General features: G+C 46.9%; 1 protein-coding gene across 6 annotated transcripts in view; it reads right to left on the bottom strand.

The window, feature by feature from the left end:
• KDM2B (lysine demethylase 2B) overlaps positions 1 to 14,437 on the bottom strand; it is a 759,008-nt gene extending 744,571 nt beyond the window's left edge. For all 6 annotated transcript variants that reach the window (XM_085636000.1, XM_085636002.1, XM_085636001.1 and 3 more), the window contains exons 1-2: positions 14,055 to 14,437; positions 11,800 to 11,944 (exon numbers count right to left, since the gene is read on the bottom strand). In XM_085636000.1, the coding sequence (XP_085492126.1) occupies positions 11,800 to 11,944; positions 14,055 to 14,087 (178 nt within the window). In that variant the 5' untranslated portion in view covers positions 14,088 to 14,437. The remainder of the gene's footprint in view (positions 1 to 11,799; positions 11,945 to 14,054) is intronic.
• Positions 14,438 to 18,135: the final 3,698 nt, after the last annotated feature.

Below are 18,135 nucleotides of genomic sequence, written 5' to 3'. Positions count from 1 at the left end.
GTAGGGGCACAGGGCTCCTGCTCCTGTGCCCACACCATAGGCGTAAGGCACCCAGCTAGAGGGGTGACTGATATATGCCTTGGCAGTGTAGGTGATGGGCATGGCACACAGAGATGTGTGCCATGTCGACTCTTTGTTTTGTCCTGCACCCAGACACTCAGCCTGCAAAGGCAGTGTGTGTGTGTAAGGGTACAGGGCCTCTAAGGGTGGCACAATGAGTGCTGCAGCCCCGAGAGGCCTTCCCTGGCCACAAGGCCCTGGGTACCTAGGGTACCATTTACCAGGGGCTGACATGTGGCTAGGGTTTGCCAATTTGGAGTTGGTGTGTTTTAAGGAAGGAACATAGGCCCTGGGCACCTGATTGGCAGGAGTCCAGGGTACACTTAATCAAAGTACATTCAGCAATTTAGCAAAAAGTGGGGGCATACCATACAAGAAAGATGGCACTTTCTCACAATACCCAAGAGTACCGGTCTCTATAACGTTGAGGGTTGGAACGCACCTTGTGTCCCCTACGATCTGTCATTGCTGGCGAAACCCTACTGCCACTGAAAAGCCCTACACGTGTCCATGTCGCTATGCACCTCTGCCAAAATTTAGAAGCAGGGTCTTTGTGTCGATTGGGTAATAGACCAATAGCTCAGTTTGAGGTGTCCGCAGTCTGTCGGACTCAGCTCACTGCTCTGCTCATTGCTAAAAAAGAGGATATGTACCTGTCCTGCAGCACAAAACACACGTCAAAGCAACATGCTTTTGAATTTGGAGGATTATTTTCTGTAAGTGCGAAGGGACCAGCCAGCACCACCAACCAGTCTACAGGCTAGCTCCAGCTAATGATTCTTTGAATGCTAACATTCTGTTTCAGACATAACATTCTATACAGAACTTAAGGCCAGATGTTATGAGCATGTCATTTAGCGCTTCGAAAATTGCGGTCAATTGCAAGTCGCAATTTGCGAGTCGCTAAATGCCATGCGCAACAGTGTCTGAGACACTGTTGGCGATTCCTAATGGGGTCGCAAATTGCATGCCTCATGCATATTAATGAGGCACTCGCAATTTGCGACCCCATTAGGAATGGTTGCCCTCCCAGGTATGGTGGCCTGCTGGGCTCAGCAGACCTCCATGTCTGGGACTGCTTTTAAATAAAGCAGTTTTTTTTTAATGCAGCCCGTTTCCTTGAAGGAAAACGGGCTGTATTTAAAAAAAAAAAAATGAAAGGTTTTCGTTTCATTTTGTAAGGGCAGCTGCCACTGCCTGCTCCTAAAAATACTTTACCCTGCATTCGCAACGTGGAAGTGGTCCCCTGGGGACCCCTTCCCATTTGCGAGTGCTTTACCACCCTCTTGAAGAGGGTAGTAAATTGCAAGTGTTTTGTGATCGCAATTGCGGTTGCAAAACATTCTCACATAGGCCTCTGACTCGCTATTAGGAAGGGAAGCCTTTGGAACGTGCCTTCCTTATAGCGACTCGCAATTCCTATTTAGCGAGTCGTAAAAAAATTGCTACTCGCTAAATAGGGATTGTACATGACCCTATTAGATTTTGCATTCGCAAACGGGTCGCAAACCTGTTTGAGCATGTAAAATAGGGTTGTACATCTGGCCCTTAGACCTTTAAAGAGTAATACAAACACAGTATGTTTCAAAATACTACATCATACTGAAGTAATGAGGCTGTCAACAAACAAGTTGTGGGTATCTTCTTCATTCTGACAACCCCTCAGCGTGAACCAAGCAAGCCGAGTAACAAGCAGAAGTATGCCCAACATTCTAGTACATGGAAGTAAATACACAGAACCATTGAATTGTTCTGATTCTTAATTCCCAAGAATCAGACAATTCCAATACATGACATAGCAAGTAAACCAAAATACTACACATCCTCCTTCTTTCAAAAAAAAACCATAAGATTAAGATTCGCAAACATAGTCATCAAAGCGCTTTGGTTTAACAATGTTTCTACCAAAGGTGTTAACCTTTCTTTTATGGGATTGCTGTGGACCATTGTCCAGACAAAGTTCACAAGAAATGTCAGCTACACACACCTTTTGCAAAATCTGAACACAAGATTACTTTATTTGTTGAGGTTGTTTTGGTCACCTTAATATCCACGGCCACCTCTCTGATATGTCTGCAATTCCAATTAAAGGAATTTGAGGTGTTTCAAATAAACATCCACAAATCCGAAATAATAAATCTCACACTGACACAAGAGAAGGTGAACATCCTAAAATCGCAAACCCTTTTTGGCTACCGCCTTCCCAGTGATATCACTTTTTTTCTGTTGGGCCTACGATCCCATATGATTGGACACGAAAGTCTGATAGAATAGTGCCACTCGCAGGAGCCTGGGTGTTGTATTTGGGACTAACCGATCGTAAAGGACTGCGAGGACCAGCAGCCCACCGGACCACAGCTGCAGCCTCTTCCAGCGCGACTCCGCCCCTTCTTGGACACTCTATTTACAGCTCGTGGCCCCCGCTTTGCGGGGGCCACTCGCAGGAGGCTGGGTGTTGTATTTGGGACTAACCGATCGCAAAGGACTGCGAGGACCAGCAGCCCACCGGACCACAGCTGCAGCCTCTTCCAGCGCGACTCCGCCCCTTCTTGGACACTCTATTTACAGCTCGTGGCCCCCGCTTCACGGAAGCCACTCGCAGGAGCCTGGGTGTTGTATTTGGGACTAACCGATCGCAAAGGACTGCGAGGACCAGCAGCCCACCGGACCACAGCTGCAGCCTCTTCCAGCGCGATTCCGCCCCTTCTTGGACACTCTATTTACAGCTCGTGGCCCCCGCTTTGCGGGGGCCACTCACAGGAGCCTGGGTGTTGTTTTTGGGACTAACCGATCGCAAAGGACTGCGAGGACCAGCAGCCCATCGGACCACAACTGCAGCCTCTTCCAGCGCGACTCCGCCCCTTCTTGGACACTCTATTTACAGCTCGTGGCCCCCGCTTTGCGGGGGCCACTCGCAGGAGGCTGGGTGTTGTAATTGGGACTAACCGATCGCAAAGGACTGCGAGGACCAGCAGCCCACCGGACCACAGCTGCAGCCTCTTCCAGCGCGACTCCGCCCCTTCTTGGACACTCTATTTACAGCTCGTGGCCCCTGCTTCACGGGAGCCACTCGCAGGAGCCTGGGTGTTGTATTTGAGACTAACCGATCGCAAAGGACTGCGGCCCACCGGACCACAGCTGCAGCCTCTTCCAGCGCGACTCTGCCCCCTTCCTGGACGTATATAACGCGACCACTGTAACGCAGCGCAGAAGCAAAGCCCACATGCCCAGTGCAACTATGGCGGGTACCTTGGACTGTTTTTTGGTGAGAGCTAATTCCCTGATATCAAACGAGATTACCATATTGGAACGCCGTCTCTCGCAGGGTATTGAGAATGCCAAGAGATCGTCCCTTGGCTATATAGCTAATGCAAGAACACCTGATAGGTCCACCATCCTGTTTAATTCTGTCCCTAATAGTGATCCTAAGGAATTACTTTCGATACCCGATCCTGGGAGCTGCCTTGGTGAAAATACTGATCCCTTACTGCCTCCTATTGGTTCCAATTTTTCCCCGCCATCTACTGTAACCCCTGTTAGGGGACCAGTGGATACCGCCCTACGACAACGAGGTAATAGGGAGGGGGCGGTCCCAAAAAGAAAGCGGGGGGCACAGGTCGGGGGCGGTAAGAAGGCAAGGGTATCTATTTCTGCAACTCATATCAATCCCAAAGGTCGGTCAAAAGCCAAGGCTACTTCTTTTGTAGTTAATGATGCTATTACCCCTCCTGTTCAGAGTTCCTTCGTACCACACCCTCCCATTATGACAAAGAGCGATGACATTCAGGTAAGGGCTGACCCACTTATTCAAGATCTTGAAAGTCTCCTGAAATCTCTCTTGAATCCCTTAATTGCCAGACTTGATCAAATAGATCTTACCCTGGCAAACATAGAAAGGGCTATTGAGCCCAGGACAGGTCTTCCTCAACTCGTGGAAACTATTGGAAGTAGGAGGGAGGATACTTTAAAAGCTCCATGTCCATCCAATCCTAATTCTCTAACAATTACTACAGCTTTGCTAAATTCCCTTCCTCAAGCGCCGGTTATTCAAAAAAAGAATACTAACTTATGCCTTTCCCCCCCTTGTCATGGGCTGTTGGTGGAAAAGCCTACTGTAAATGTTGACCAAGAAAATCTAGAGGGTATTAGTGTGAGGAAGGATCTCACAGTAAATCTTTCCCCGGAAGCCGCCCCTTTGGTAGTTGTCCTAGCTGGAGTTCCCGAACCCACTAACACAAGAGAAGAATCATTTGCCTCATTAAAAAATAAAGTTATAAGCTGGCTAAATAAGTACAGACCCCTTCCCTCAGAGACCTTTGGTGAAATTATGATGGTAAGGAGGGTCTCATGGTTAGGAGCAACTAAGAAAAATATTAGTGGGGATTGCATTGTCGTCAACTTCAGGGATCCAGGGACTGTCTCGCACATTCTTAGCTGCACCTCATTTGAGGATGAGTCCCAAATTCGGACTCTCCCAGTGGCCTATTTTCATCCACCACCTGCTAGGTTTTCGGATAAGGCAATGGAAGAGGGTTGGTCAAGGGTGGGTAACAAAAGCCTTTCCAGAGGGAACAGGAATAATTTATATTATTCTAATAGGACTCCGCACTTTCTGGATTACAATAGGTTCAGTTGTCTGAACGAGGTAGACTGACTAGCCAGTAACCTTAATCTACCAAGTCATTCGAGAGCTAGTGTTACCAGCATTAACAAAATTACCCAGATTGACCGGCCAGTTATATGTGCGAACAGGGGTGGATTAGGCGGAACAGATATTGATAAGAGCACTCAGCCAGGAGTTTCTCTTGACACAACCCTCCCCGCTGATCGGGGCGGGACTGCAGAAGATGGCTGTGGGGTGGAGAATATAATGGCTATTGAGGGTAGCGTGGGAATAATTGTGGAAACCCCACCCACTCCTGCTCCACTGACAATTCTGTTGTGGAATTTAGCAGGAATTGGTAATAAAATAATGTGTCCTGAGTGGGGCTTGTTTATAGACAAGAATAATATATGCCTCTTTCAGGAAACTTGGGCAAGGGAGGAACATCATCGGAGCGGCTTTGCTTCATTTTCAGTCCCGGCCAGGTGGGGGGGCATGGGCAGACCGTCTGGGGGCTTAACAATCTGGGTGCGTACTCACCTGGGCTGTCGAGCCACGGCCCTGGACACGTCATCGGAGGATGTACAGTGTGTGATTCTAGAGTGGCCAAACGATTCCAGGCTTGCTTTGATTAATGTGTATTCAAGACCTGTGAACATTACATCGGAGTCTGGTACTATTGAAGAGCTCTCTAATTTTCTAAATACGATTGCTCAGGGTATTCCATTTTTAATAGGGGGTGATTATAACTGTCATTTCGAGCCGCTACCGGGTTTGATGGATAGCGGTTTTCTGGAGGAGGATGAGTATTGGTCAATTCCCCCAGTAGTGGGCCCTTCACCTAGGTCATGGACGCCTTTGGCTGTCCAAATAACGGCCCTAACTTTAAAGCACTCTATTAGGGCATGTAACGGCCGCTCCAAATCAGATGTCCCACCTAAGTGCACTTTTAACAAACCTGGTCAAGAGTCACGCTTGGATTACATATTTGTAGAGAGCTGCGCATGGGCCAAAGTTATCGATTTTAGGATAGTAACTAGGGAAGATAGTGACCACAATTCATTGATCCTAGATTTTCAATCCCTGGGAAATTCTGAAGTCCCATGCAATACGAACGATGACTTGGATGCTAGGTACCACCTATCCAGCAACAGACGTAGGGTAAGGTGGGAAAAACTAGTTAATGAACCAGCGTCACTGGCAGGACTTTATGAGCACGTAATCCTGGTACTGGAAGCTGTAGGTTCTCTACCATTGCATCGCCCCACTCCCGACACATATAACAAATTTGAGGTTTTAAATCAAGAACTAATTGTTATTTTGGCTAACGTTCTTAATCCTATTGCGCCTAAAGAGAGAAGGAGTGGCAACAGACCTACTTGGTACAACTCCGCTTGTAGGCAGTCAAAAGCAGAACTTCTCAAGGCTGTTAAGTCTAACAACAACAAGGCGCTAATTAGCCAAAAACGATTAGAATATAAGCAACTAATCTATCATGCTAAGATGGAGTGGGATAGCGACAATTGGGACAATTTAACCGCTGCATTAAAAACAAAAGATTCCCGGAAGTTTTGGCATATCGTCAACATCTGGGAAGACTATTTTTCCTCCCTATATGGTAGTGATCACTCTACCGATGACAAGGAGCAGGGGGAAGCATTGATTAAATTCACCACCGATCAATATGGCGATGAGTTTAGGGAACAAGAAATCCTTGATATATTATCTAAACTTCCAGCCGACAAAGCACCAGGGCTGGATAAACTTCCCGGGGACCTTTTCAAACATGACCCCAAGGTTTGGGTTCCTTACCCAACAGCTCTATTTAACGCAGTCCAGAAGGGCATGGCAATTCCTAGCACTTAGCTGGGTGCCGAGATAGTCCCAATCTTCAAGAAGGGCTCACCTCTACTCCCCGCCAACTACAGGCCCATCAGCCTTATTGATGTACCCCAAAAACTTTTTGCACGGCTGATTTTAGATCGCCTTAGGGACTGGATAGAAGAGTCCTCTATTCTGAGCCCCTACTAGGCAGGGTTTAGGAAGAATGTGTCTACCACGGACCAAATCTTCCGCCTCACCATGCTATTCTGGAAAACTGTTAAAGTGGAGGGTGGCTCGCTATACACTGTATTTGTGGACCTACGTGCGGCGTTCGATCTGGTTCCTAGACCAAAATTATGGTCTGTTCTTTTACATTTGGGCATCCCTGCTCCCTTATTGAATATGATAATTCGATTGCACAAGGAAAATTTTGCTCAAGTCAGGTGTGAGAAGAACGGGGTATTAACATCTAGATTTTCCGTTGACAAGGGAGTCAGACAGGGGTGCGTTTTGGCTCCCACCCTGTTCTGCCTCTATGTCAACGGAGTATTTTCACATCTGAATGAGGTTATTAACAGTGATGCCCCCGGGAGGAGCCTAGCCTGCAGCCGAGATGGCCGCCTAGCTCTTCGGCTCCGCCGACCCTTTCGCCCTTCGTCGATATCCTGGCAAGAATCCTGGGCCTCCGAGCCCTACGCTTACCTGCGCCACGTCCCTGACCACGATACTTTGACTCCGGTCGAAAACGGAGCTGCCCCGGCGGAGTTGGGCCCCGGTCTCCATTCCGGCCTTCCAGGCGGTCGCGGCCGGGCCATTGTTTAGTGGGGACGGCCGGCGGCGACAACGATAGCAGCGGCCGCTGTGGAGAGGGAGGAGCCGGTACACCGGACCTGGAGCGCGGCGCTGGGATTCTCATAGCAGCCTTTTTCATGCTCGGCTGCCCAGCGCGCCCCGCTCGCAACATTGTATCCAGCTCCCGTATACTGTATCCCGGCCCAGCTGGGAGAGGGCCGGGATCGCTTCTTTGTTGCAGCCTACAGCAGCGGACGCCATCTTCTGCATCGGAAGCCCTGGTCTCGCCGGTGGGTTTCCCTGCACCACAGATTCCCCTGTCCTTGAAGCCTTCCACGACCGGCTGCCTCCACGTTTCCTGCACCACCGGGGCCCCGCAGAGAGCTTATCACCTTCCAGATATTGATGGTTGGTGAAGGGGGCTTGCTTCCCGGGGCGCTCGATGGTTGCGTGCCTAAGATGGCGGACGCAACAGCACCCTCCATCCTTGATCCACCGCTGGGGCTTCGCGACATCCTGGCGGCACTGGAGGACCTGTGGTTGGCCTTCCGCGACTCTGCCACTGGTTTGGAGGACCGGTTTGATCGGACTTTTTCAGCTGGCCGTGATGATTCTCCAGTGCGGCATGTTAAGCCACATCTTCAGTCGACTGTCGGTGGATCACCCGAGTTGAGGTATGTGGCAGTGACGGGGGGACGTGTCCCAGTGCCCGCTGCGGTACTCCTCGGCTCTGCCCTGGAGGAGTCTGACAATCCTGCTCCCTTGGTATGGCCGGAGCTTGTGCCTCAGCCGCCGTTTTGCCCATCTCCTTTGTCCATTGGTGCCACGTCTCTGAGCGTCCTCCTGGACTTGCTTCCTGTACATCGGCCGGCCGCTACTCTGGGATTTATGCATCGTCCTGCTCCCTGTTGTGCTAGCCACCGCATAGCAGCGGCGCATTCTGTGGTCCTTTACTATCGAGCTTCGCTCCAGTTTGACTTGTCTCTTACCCCTCGATTGCTGCAACGGACTCCATGGTGGCCCATCCCGTCCAGGTTGGCTGTACTGCAATTGGACTCTGTTGGACTGCAGATTCGAAGGGGCCAAGGCTGAGGAAGGGGGTTTCTCTTGTTGCACATTGATACGTATATGGCTGGGACTGGGACTTGTGACTGTTGGAGGTACATGTAGCAGGGTGTTAGGTCGGGGCCTGGGGTTGGGTGACCGCGGGTAACGATTTTGCTTGTATTGAATAGATCCTTGGCCCTCCTCCGATCAACCGTGACATTCTTTTTCTTTTTCTTCTCTTTCTCTTCTCCTACATTTCGGGTATTCTTTTGGGGCGACAGACACACTGCTAGGGGGGGTAGGCCGTAGCCTCTGCATGCGTGTAGGGTGGGGGGTATATTTCCTTGTTGGTTTTTTTTTTTTCTATGGGCCTCCTTTTTCTTTCTTTCTTTTCTCTCTTTTTCTCCTCCCTTTCTACTCCTTACCTTTCTCGTTTGTTCTTTCCTTTCTTATTTCTTGGGTCGAGGGGAGGATTGGGAACTTGTGGGTAGTGCTTGGGGATCGTCATGTGATATGCTTCTTTTCTATCCTGATTTTATTGAGTGCGATTGATTACCTTACGGATAATGCTTGCTGACTCTTCTGATGATCGTTGCCCACTATAGTCCTAACTGTATTGCTCTGATTCGGATCCTTTCAGACCTGTTGCTATGGACTTATTTCAAAACTTTATAAAACTTAAACCTCATCATCCTGGCGCTCGGCGGCACAATTGTGTATAACGTAATCTGGTCTATTCGTGCTTGTACTGATATGCTGCTGAATCGTATAATTGCTTGCTGATGTGCCCTTTTTTGTCGAGGCCGGCCTGAGGGTTGTAGGCCCGTATTTGTCTGCACATACTGTTAAATAAAGGTTTTCCAAAAAAAAAAAAAAAAAAAAAAAAAAAAAAAAAAAACAAACAGTGATGCCCCCAAGCTAGCTGGACATCGGGTCCCTGCGATTATGTTCGCAGATGACACCCTGTTACTCTCGAAGTCCCCGATGGGTATTCAGCGAGTGTTGGATGGCTTTGAGACATTTTGTCTTGAGCGGGGTTTAGAAATAAACACTCTTAAAACCAAATACATGATTTTTAACCCACCATCCAAGTCACGTTCTAATCCGAGCATTGGGGGAACTAGCCTGGAAAGGGTCCAGACCTTTGAGTACCTACGGCTCACCCTAAATGAAGCAATGACATGGGTCCCACATCAAATTAAGGCCCAATTGAGATTAGTCCAAGCAGCAGGGGGGATTTTAAAACTCCTAAACAAATCACGTGACAAACCGATTGGTCCCCCCCTCGAAATATGCAAATTACAGGCAAGGGGTGGAGTAGTGTATGGAGGAGAACTTTGGGGCTTTAATTGCCGCCGTGAGATTTCAGTTACAGAAAGCAAATTTTTAAGGCAACTGTTGGCCCTTCCCCCTAGCACACCTTTATTGCCATTGAGACTCGATATGGGTCTTAGATCTATAGATAAAGAATTGGGCCTCAAACCTCTAACATTTTGGCGGAGGATTTGGATCACTCCAGAGCTCCAGGACTATAGAAATGAACTCATGGAAGTCCTGGGATTACCCAATGTAGGGAAACACCCATGGCTGAGGTATGTGAGGGAGGAACTGGGGACAATAGGCCTCTCACAGCTCTGGTCTGAGCCGGCTACAGCTTGTTTTACTATCTCCCGAAAGCACCTGGCTAATTCTTACTATGATTCTAAACTTATTGATTCTACTCAGAAATCTCATTCTTCTATATTAACACAATCTTTTTTATTGTGCAAAGATTCTTACCATTTTGAGGATGCTTTAAGTGATATAAGACCCCATTCAGCTAGGAAATTGTATTTGCAGTGGGGATACGGCACCCTACCTATAAGAGCCTTTACGAGCAAATGGTTGCCGTCTTCTCCAAAAAATTGTCCTGGCTGCGATGCTGATCAGGAAACTGAGCTCCATATACTATTTTTTTGTCCCGCTTACAAAAAGAGTAGGAAGTGTTGGATTGTTACTATTTACAAGAACTTGGGGTTCAAGAACTGTATGCATGCTTATCGAGTTCTAAAAACTGACTTAACTACTGTAATAGTCTTTGCTGTGTCATCATTTCTCGCAGCTATGTGGAGGAAAAGAAGGATTTGTGTTAATTTTGCCTGAAATTCTATTCCTCCAGTTCAGTGTCATAGTCGCGTTCAGAAGGGTTCCTAAAAGTATAGATTGTAAAGAGGTACTCTGCAAGTGGCATGTTCTTTGGGCGCTGGAAATTTCTGGTTGTTGTATTAATTGGCATATGTATTTTTGTACCAATTTTTATTCATTGTTTATTGTCCTATGGTGTGTTATATTTTAACAACTTTATTGTCTTTTTATTATCAAATTGTTTGTACTTTTATGACTAAACAGTCGAAATAAAGATTGAGAAGAAGAATAGTGATATTGAACTGCCTGAAGTTGGCAAAGCCACGTTAGTGGCCTTACGGAAAAAGTAAGACCCGGCCCGATCTCCTTATGGTATTGTCAGCTTTAGAGCAGTATTGGAGCGATAGACTTCCTACTGCACTTTATAATTCTATGACAACTTCGAATCAATACGGGGCTCAGTGCTGGATTTAATATCAACAGAAATCCTGATGGTTATGTGTCCTGCTCGTTTAAAAAGCTCTTAATTTGTTTAATTATTAACAAACTATATATGAAGTCGTCTTCATGCATTCTTCACGTGCCCTATTCACATTAGCGTATCTGTGGAACACATTTGAAAGTGTTTTCTTCTAACCTTTACTGTATAAAGTATGTTACTGGTAAGGAGAAACATACCGCCTTTAGGTGATTTTTCTAATTTTTGTACCAGCAGAACATTAAAATACCGGTCATGCCTTTTTAAAACAAGCTAACGGCCAGTCCCTAATGACGAAAGAAAAACACGGGTATGATGTATCACGGTTTTATACAGCGCCAGCTCCTATTGGAGAGAGTTGGTAGACCGGTACGTTCATAAATGTGGACTTGAATAAGTGTCCTTTCATTTACGTATAACAACAAACCTACGACATAAGGCCCCATTCACATACCGCACAGGCGCCCCCCACTCCAGTCGTGCCGTTCTTTTAACGAAAGTAAAAAAAAAAAATGAAAGAAACACGGTCGCTAAGGAGGCCTTGAGCTTAATCCATGTCTAAAACGTTCACATCCACAAATCACGTGTCGTCTGGGGAAAAGAACCCTGCACGGCCTTCCAACCATCAGCCCCCTCCCCAATCATACGTCATCCGTACGTACGTCATCCGTCTGCCAACGTCACTATATGCCTGATAGGGAAACAGGAAGCCTCCGCAACTCAGTACGAGCAACTTTCCTCAGAAAGAAAGTGACGTTCCGTCTTACGCAGTCACCTTTCCGAGCCCGCGGGAATGTTTAAACCCTAATGTACGCACGTGTTTTCTTTCAGTCAGCAACCACAGTGAAAGTAAAGTACCGAGAAGCCTTACCTGCTCCTTCCATGACGTGCACGAAGTCCGCATTGTAGGAACCGCTGTTTATCTTTTCTTCTAGGCTGAAGCTCCTGATGCTGGTTATCTCTTCCACGTCCGAGAGGTCCTCGTTCTCATCGTACCTCGTACGGTCCACAGCACGCTGCACACAACAGAAGGGACAGGCTTTGGTGTGGGGCACATTACGGTAATTTAGTTAACATTTCTAACATCAATCCTCTGCACACGGGCATTTCCCCTTGTTTTTTTAATTAAGAAAAGCGTTTTATCGTGCAAATTATTATTGAAGAGAAACCGTCACAGCCGTCTTCATACCAAGTGATTTGTGCATACGAGATTTTTAAAACTGACAAAAGGTAAATAATTCAAAATACTGGGGAAGAATGTGACTACTGTGCTATGTTAACGCGGTCGGTTGGGAGCTGTGCTGAAAACATGTATATTTATACATGGATGGCTGCAACCTGTATCCATTTTCTAAAGTTGTGATGAAAATAATGTAAATGCATACTTGGGTGGCTGCATAGTTTGTATAATTATTTTTAGACTTGTACAACCACCTCATATTTTGCATGGGCACATTCTGAGCGTCCAGCTACCCACTCAAATAGCAATGGAGAACGACTACCGCCCGGGCGGCATTCGCAAGCACCCCCACGACTGTGACGATTAACAAAATAGGCAAGAATTATCACACGGTGCCTCAAGTTATGCACGTGCCAGGTAGACTGTGATCACTAAACCACCCAAAATACCTAAATGTACTAAACTGATTTTCCAAGTGACCGACACTGTTAAACACGTCAACAGCTTGTGTATTGTATGTCATTTTTTTTATTGAGTATTTTGTGTGCCGAAATGGTCTAAGAGGCAAGTGGTACAACACCAGAAAGAGTTAATGAAGAACGTTTGGTGGTGGAAGTAAATAAGGCCCAGCTCCCGGATTAACGATAGCCTCTAACCCCAAGTACTCCTTTGACTTTGTCTTGCAGCTTCGTGGCGCTGTCACATCTGCGACGCTACCCAGCTCACTTGAAATTGTTATCTACCTCGGCGGGATAAAGGCTGAGCAACCAGACGTCGATACCTGCACACTGCTACCTTATTTTGTGTAAATCCAGGGTTGCACGTATTTTATGTTTCTCTTGATGTTTTGTAACCATCGCTGGAAACAGCTTGCCAACATAATGCAATGCCTTTTATTTTTTCTGCATTCACGGTGGAAATGCCTATTTCGTAGATAAGTACTGCTTTTTCCTGGCATATTCCTGTTGCCAATGCTCTGTTTACAATGAGAAACTTGTGTATTTGCTCCTGGCATGTTCGTGTCGCCAAGGCTCTGTTTACAATGAAACTTGTGCATTCGCTGCCATGCTCGGTCCATGGCTGGTGACTTGGAGAAGGAGAAGGCAGCGATCGTGTTTTGACAGTGGCAGCCGAGGTAGAGAGCTAGTGAGGCCCCAGCTCACACCGCCCCCTCCTCCCAGCAAAGAGCTTTCAAGTGGCTCTTGGAGTCCCTCCTCGGCCCCACCCCCAGCTGCTCTGCAGGCACAGAGGCAGACTGCCCAGGCTGCACGTTCGCACTCACACAAACAGGTCCCCAGCAACACGCCCAGCTGCCAGCAGGAGTCCCAGCAAGGACCCGGGCAGCCCGGTGTGCGCAGCCGGAGGGACGAGGGTACCCCGACAACACAATGCACAAAAATACGCTGCAGCCGCCCGCCTCACATGGCACAAAACACACTGCACCGCCCGCATCACAAGGCACAAAATACATTGCAGCGCCTTACCAAAAACGCACAAAACAACACGCAAAAGACCCCACACAACGCACATAGGTATTTTTCAACCGGTTCCCAGGCTATGCAGAAAGAAAACAGCAGCGTGCTTCGCAACACACCGCAAGGTTCAGCTAGCAAAACAGGCAAACGTGCTCCACACAATGTAAATAAACAACCTGCATGCAGCCAGTCTGTCGCCCATTAATCCACAAACATCACAACCTGCCCCCGGAATACACTAGTTTGCCCTACTAAATACACAACAGCACGTTGTACATAAGAAAAGGGTCTCATTGGGACACAGTGCAGGCTGCAGATGCCATATGCACTCGTCCACACACACTACATTTCCATTGCAACCCCTTCTAAAGCATGCTTCCCCTCCCACACCACGAGCAATCAACAAAGAGCGCCCACTCCGGAACCAAAACCCCAGCTCCTTAAAACGTAAGACATAAAAGATCTACACACCAATCTTCTTGCAGATCCTCTCTGTGCCTCCATATTCAGAGAGCTTCAATTATATTCGGCCGTGTGTCCTGCATTTTTTAATGGGGTTGTTTTAATATTGTTTTGGGTTCTTGCAAAATCCAGTCTCTTTAAAGTTAGGCGGAGGAGAGGGGGGGAAGAAAGCACTTTTGCCTTGCCCCGTTTCTACAAAGTGCTGGGCACCATGTTCGTGCGGGGAGGTGGCGCGGACTATGACGTCACGCAGGACGGAACGCCCGGAGGGTTCCAGTACGCGGAACTTTGGAGCGTCGGCGGAGGCTGCAGAGCAACATCCATTATTCTTTCAGAATTCGGGGAGGCTTTTATTATTTGTGTTATGGCAGGTCACGAGGCGACGACAAGGCTCAGCGCGCAGGCGCGGTGGCTTTTACCCCCTGCTGAATAGTTGTTATGGGCTAGAGTTCCTGTGTGCTCGTTACCGGAGGAGGCGGGCAGCAGCAATGTCTGCAGCAAACCGGTTCTCATCCGCCTTTTGAGGGGTTCAAACTTTAAGTTCAGGGCTCGTGCAGCAGAGGTACATAATTGAACGTGTTCGGTGCCTGCATTTTTATGCGCGAATGCATGCAATAACACAGATGATTCTCAACCTTCATTATACAGGCAAAGCGTTAATCGATCGCTAATATGTCCACGTTTGACCAGCCCACAGGACATTTTGCTCAAAACGCCTCGGTAGCTTTTTGTCAGATTTTGAGCCGCAAATTCGGGTGGTGGAAGTGTATGGCACTTTCTGGCGCATACAAATATTTCCAGATGCCAGTTAGAGCAAAAATGAATCAATAGATTTATACCAAGCTGTGCATGAGATTCGCGCGTGTTCCTTTTATCATTCTTTGGTTTTGGTGCAAAATTGCACGTTGGATTTTAATATATAACCATTTAGAATCCGTAATAATATCGGAATGGAGACTAATTTTGACTCTGTTTCAGTCTCCCGCATGCCATGAACTCTGAGATTAGAGTTTTTTAAATTGGAATGCTCTGCTTCTTTATATTTAACATCGGTGACGCACCTAGGGCCAGACCACGCCCGCCAAGTGTGCAGCAGTCACCACACTGCGGTTTTAGTTTGGAGGCAACCAAATACCTAACATTCCTTCGAAACTTATAAATTAATATTCAATAGTGCAAACGTCACAATTAATAGTCAGAAGCTCGCCAACAGACTCCGTCCTGAATTTCTCCATAGATTGTTACTGGGGGCTGCAGATTACTGGACTGCATGCAGCTAGACCGCAAAGAGCAACAATGATTGTCTGATCTAGTGTGTTACGGAGTCTCCAGTTATTAGACTACCCTGATTTTTTTTTAAACATCTTTATTTGCATTTTGTTTTTTTGCTTTTAAAAGACATGTTTCAAACTTACAGATAACACTGTACATGTATGAAATCAGGTGTCAGTTGACTACTTCAAACATGATAGTTGACGTCATTTTCTCTGCTGGGACATGTCAAATTGAACATGATATTAATTCCATATGATATGAAAATGTCTGCCCATTGTGACCTCTTTGCACTGCATAGCGTTGAAATGTCCAAAAAAGGGTGCATTTTTTATGTCCACTGGGATAGCAAGATACTGATCTTGCCTTCCGTGTCGTTGTATCTGTGTGCCCGAAGGGCATTTCGTGTGGATATCTGTACCTGAGCGTGCAGCGGGAAAGAAAGGATCAAGCAAAATATGATACAATTTATAATGATCAAGCAAACGGGCCCATCATCTGATCGCCACGCCTGGGTCATGCATGTAGGGTATGGGTAATGCTCATCCAACGCATCCGCATCCGGCCCGCTTTTCCGTCACGTCAGGCTACCCTGATTATCCGGCATGATAGTTTTACGAACATGTTTTGGAGCAGATTCACAAGATTTCTCACCCACGTGCTGGTGTCCTCCGTAGCTATATTATTGAACAGTATCATGCTACAACTTCCTCAGATAATGGGTGTCCTTGACATTTTTTGGACCAGGGCACGTTGTGAGTCACCAATAGCATTGACCCTACGACTGTCTTTACTGTCCAAGGCCTTTGGTCAAATGGAGGCTTGAATTTGCCCCTTCCTGTCTTGTCAGTACTATATCCCCTGCTGTGAGGTCTCAGCACTTTGCCCGCCGCCTCTGACTTACTTAACGATTTGCTTCTGCTTGCTTGAACCCCTGCTCTGTCAAGAGTCAGAGAACCTCATGAAGGGTGGCACTGCAATGTGTTCAGTGGTGTTCCTTTCAGCAGCAATCATGCTGGTGCACATCGGGTGTGCAAGTGTGTTGTGTTGTGATATTCCCTCAGGAATTTGTGCAGGGTCCGCTAAAGATCATCTCTTTCCATCTCTACAGTGCATGTCACTTTATCTATACGCTCCTAGATTTTTTAATTGCAACTGAATTCTTGGCTCTCGAATGGCGTAGGTGGAAAAATTGGGTGATTGGTTGAGGGGGTGAAACCCTTCTCAAGCAACAATCACAACTCTTGTCATGGTGAACCACAAAAAGTCGCTAAATAAATCCATGCTCAACAGTCTGGTAGCTTGGCACAAAAACATTTAGGCTTAACTTGGAGGCAATGTGTAAAGTATTAATGCAGTAACAACACAAGACAAAATCCACATCAGTGTAGAAAAATTTGATTAAATCAAACTATACTAGAACAACAAAAAACTGGATAAATGCAAAGTCTTAAGTAAAAGTCGTATCCAAAAGCACAAATGTCTCTGTAGTTATCTAGTTGCGCCAGACCGGGACAAAGTCACAAGTTCAGGCTGACCACGATGGTGAGCGGGCCGAACACAGGGGTGATTTTGGCCCACTGAACAGTGTATCTGGCACTACTTGGACTGAGATGCAAGGTCCTGTGTTGCGCTGCATTGTTTCCAACGGTGCCACCGAGCGTTGTTTCCAACGGTGCCACCAGCGGGAGCAAGTTCCTGCATAGAGTTGGATCACACTGCGTTGGTTTTGAGGGAACCCTCATTTGGGCAAGGAGGAGTACACTTTGATGCCAGCCAAGGGTCCATGTATTGAGAAAACAAGGGAACCCCAATATTTGAACCTGGGGTGGCTATTAGTATTTTAAGTAAACATTGGTTCTTACAAGGCCAAATTGGTCCAGAGTAAAACCAGAGCAGTTGGGTTTAAAGCAGTGTTAATCCATACGCCTTTACCAAAGAGGCATATAAAGGCAAATAATGCCGGACGGAGCAACAGTAGGTAGTTATTTAATTGTAGACAGGGACACAGATGGGCTTTTTTTTAACGTGCAGTATTTATTTATAAACAATATTGCAGGGTATTTTCAGAGATTATAGTTCAAGTGCTCACAAAAAAGTGACAGCAAGCGTGATGTGACGAGTGAGGTTGACTTTTATTGACAAAAAGGATAGAAACTCCTGAGTGTAATTCAAACAATGAAAGGAGTTTCTTGTATAAGGGTCGACGGCGTTTCGATCTCATTGATTTGAGATCATCATCAGGACAAAAAGGATGTGAGCAAGAAGAATTTAGTTGCTAATGGTGGTACAGTAGGCCGCAACAAAGGGCTGGTAGAATGGGGCATTAACCGCTTAGTGTTCTATTTTCAATTGTTGTTGACGGTGGCAGCACAAATTCCAGATATTCGTCCGCAACAAGGGGAAATGCATTGAAAAAGTCTGCAATCACCACTTAGTTAGTGTTGCCATGATAATTTAAATTGGGTACGACCGCGGCTGCCCGTCTCGTGCTGCAACGACCGACTCACGCAGTTGTCCATAATTTAAATTCTCATCGCAACACCAACTACGCGGTGATTGCAGATTTTTTTCAAGGCTTTTACCCTTGTTGCGGCCCCTGGCTCATCCAGCACTCAGGAAACCGTTCCAGCTACCAAGTTGTTTGGAAACTAGAGACCCAAGGGAATCCAGGGAGGTGAGACGTGTGGATCTCACAACTTTATTGCACAAAATGCCCTGCAAATGATGATCGTCGCTATAAATACATTATTTCCTGATACATATGTGCTGTCAATGAGCGGAATTTATTGTTGGTGGCTAAAGTCCTACTATTCTC

This window comes from Triturus cristatus, chromosome 11, assembly GCF_964204655.1.
Source record: "Triturus cristatus chromosome 11, aTriCri1.1, whole genome shotgun sequence".
Taxonomy (NCBI): Eukaryota; Metazoa; Chordata; class Amphibia; order Caudata; family Salamandridae; genus Triturus; species Triturus cristatus.
The sequence above is the reverse complement of the archived record's forward strand: the minus strand, read 5'-3'. Positions and strand labels throughout refer to the sequence as shown.